Here is a 3,058-nt window from a genome sequence, read left to right as displayed (position 1 = left end):
GGACAGCCACGTTCACGTGCGGGATCTCTGAAGAGAGATTTGTTATCAGTTTGTCTTATTCGCCAGGCTTAGGGGAGATGTCGCTGTCTCTCGCGTTGCTACTTCGTGCTCATCTTGTCGTGTCATACTTGTCGCCTGGTTTTTCTTCGTGCTTCTTTCTTCTTATCGCATGATTGCTCTTCTCTTCTTCGTGTTGATGGTTGTCTTAGCTATGGCGAAGTTATGATTTGCTCTGTGCGATATTTCGCCCCTACAAGAACTTTTGCATATGATTCATGAGATGGATGAACTCAACTGCCTGTCATTAATCTGATTAGTACTTACTGACTAGTCAGTTCAGTGACGCCCCAAAACTCTATCGATTTGTCCATCTTGCTCATTCCATTTTCAAACTAGTGCTCGAAGATGAAGCCAATTAATCCATGAATTAATCTTAGCTGGTTGTTGAAAATTGTCCATGAAAATCGTCCCAACATGGCACATGATGAATATATGCATATTTTTCATGGACAATAGATTACTGCATATTTTTCGTTAGTGGGGGTTGACGTGGGCTGAAGAATGCACTAATCGCGCAAAAAATCAGTTTTACTTTTGTCAATGAAAATATTATGGAGCCAATAAGTCCCGCCCAAATTTATAACTGCTTAAAAGATCCCGCCCAATTTTTTTTCCTTTATAAACCACAATACAGATTCAGAGGAGATAAACTTGCAGAACCGATCCATTTGAAAGGTATATGCCGTTCCATTGTTTTTAATTGATTTTATTTGTTTTTTAGTACTCATCGTGTTCAATAAGTAGTATAAAAAAAAATTTGGAAAGATAACCCGATTTTTCTATTGATATGTCATTTAAGGGGTTTATTAAATCTGTCTATGGATTTTTGAGATCTATTTAGGCATTAATACGTTTGATAAAATTTCTAATCCAGTTTGTTCTATCCGCAGAAGCATAGTCCTCGCGAATACTGAGAAGTTCAAGAGCTTAAAAATGTATCTTTCTTTCCCAGATGCTAGTGGTTGTTTAATCTTAATTTATTTATTTTCTTTGGTGTTTAATTTTTCATATATGCAAGTTTTTATCATTGTTTCGGACTGCCTGTCTGATTTAAAACCTACCAGACATAGGATTGCAAGTTTTTATCATTGTTCGAATGGAATATAAATCCTTGTTCATAGATATTAACCCTGTCAGCTTATTACAAAGTGGGTTTATTGATTGTTCATTGGCGTCAAACGTAAATGTCACCCGTTTGAACGATTAGACGAAACATGGTTATGTAGAAAATTATAGAAATGATAATGGAGCTGTAGAGTTTATGACAGGGAAAACACGAATCAGTCCATGAAATGGTTATAAACTTTGCAGAAGTCGTTATCTTTTCAGTTTGTGTGTGAACTTCATTAGGATGCTTTTAATTAAGTAGTTATCCATGATGCTAACATATTAAAATCTCTTCTGGTGTAATATCAGCAGTTGTGAAATGAAGACTATCCAGCACGTTTTGAGAACAAGGGGTAAACGAGTTTCAGCAAAGATGCATACATCCAAGGTAAATGGATTCCCATCAGAAATTATCTTAGAAATAGTTTCTCGCTTACCCACTGATTCAATCCTAGAGTGCAAACTGGTATGCAAAACATGGGAAAAATTAATTCGTCATCCTTCCTTTGCTCGTATGCACCTCCGCCATTCCTCTGTTAGTTGTGCTAATGTTGGCTTGGGTTTCCTCTTTGTCATGTCGACTTTACCAAAAAACGGCTGCCATCTTTACTACGGGGAGTACGATGAGCAGCCTAATAAGAAACTTAAAAAGCTGAACCAGCCTTCCATTAATTATCTCTCTATAACTGGTTCACATAACGGGTTGATTTGCTTTGCTGATAGCAACCACTCTTTAAATATCCACGAACCTATCCATATTAGTAATCCTATCACTAGAGAGTTCATGAATGTTCCAAGACTAGAAGTTGTTGGTGAGAATCGGATCGATTCTATGGTGTGTGGTTTTGGTTACCATCCTTCTGTCGACAAATACAAAATTGTAAAAATCCATTATATGAAAAACCAACCCTTAAGACAAGTCCAGGTATATACACTTGGGGATGACAGTTGCAGTGGCTGGAGAGGCATTGGACAAACTGCTTACTCGCTCCGACTTAACAACAGATGCAGTTGCAGTGGTTCAAGAGACATTGGAGAAATCTCACTGAAATTTATTAGCGATGGTTTCCTGTGTCATCGTTGCCCATTTGGTGCATTTGCAAATGGGTCACTTCATTGGCTTAATGAAGAGCAAAAGATTGTCTCCTTCGATCTGTCTAACGAGATGCTATGCGTGCTCCCATCACCACCTTTTGTCCGTGCTTCAAGTGTGACAGACCGTTTTCAGCTTAAGGTTTTGGGAGGATGCTTGTGTTTTATTCATCACAAGCCAGATGATGAATTGTTAGATATAAGGTTCTTGCGGAGCAAAGGGGAGAGTAATAGTCATGGCGTGAATGAGCAAGAGTACGACTTGTTGACGTGGATCAAGGAGTTCAGTTTTCCAATTGAAGGGGATACAGATACAGAGCCATTTGCCGTTACCAAGAGTGGTGAAGTTCTATTGTCTCACAAGTCTGTTATCTGCTGTTATGATCCTAAGACTGCAGCCATGGATCGGATTGTGGATGTCAATTTTTGTCTTGCAGTTCCTCACATGAACACCTTTGTTTCACTTAAAGCTCTAGGAGAAAAGTGTCGCTCGCGAAAAAAATACGTTGTGAAGTTTCGACCAAGGAGTTTTTTTATAAAGCAGAAGAAGGAATGATTTAGAATTTGATGCATGAATACTGTTGCATTCAATATTAGCTGCACCGAACACCACATGTTTTCGTTTATTTACTTGTATCAGTTATTATTATTATCGTTTTGTTGAAAGTTTAGATGAAGGATCAAAGTATTATTAGTTTTCTGTTCCAAGTTAAGATGAATTCAATATATTTGGTATGGTAGTTTCTTTGAATGTTTACTTTGTCCAGGCTGAGAACTTAAACCCAGTTGAATTTGTCTC

The 3,058-nt window shown here is 37.8% G+C and overlaps 1 protein-coding gene across 1 annotated transcript; it reads left to right on the top strand.

Annotated features, from left to right (window-relative positions):
- Positions 1-1,741: 1,741 nt before the first annotated feature.
- LOC113352690 lies at positions 1,742-2,815 on the top strand. The gene has a single exon (XM_026596483.1). It carries the CDS (start codon positions 1,742-1,744, stop codon positions 2,813-2,815), a length of 1,074 nt encoding a protein of 357 aa, XP_026452268.1.
- The last annotated feature ends 243 nt before the right edge of the window (positions 2,816-3,058 follow it).

The sequence above is a fragment of the Papaver somniferum genome, chromosome 2, assembly GCF_003573695.1.
Source record: "Papaver somniferum cultivar HN1 chromosome 2, ASM357369v1, whole genome shotgun sequence".
Taxonomy (NCBI): Eukaryota; Viridiplantae; Streptophyta; class Magnoliopsida; order Ranunculales; family Papaveraceae; genus Papaver; species Papaver somniferum.
Note: the sequence above shows the minus strand (reverse complement) of the source record. Positions and strands in the feature narration are given on the sequence as shown.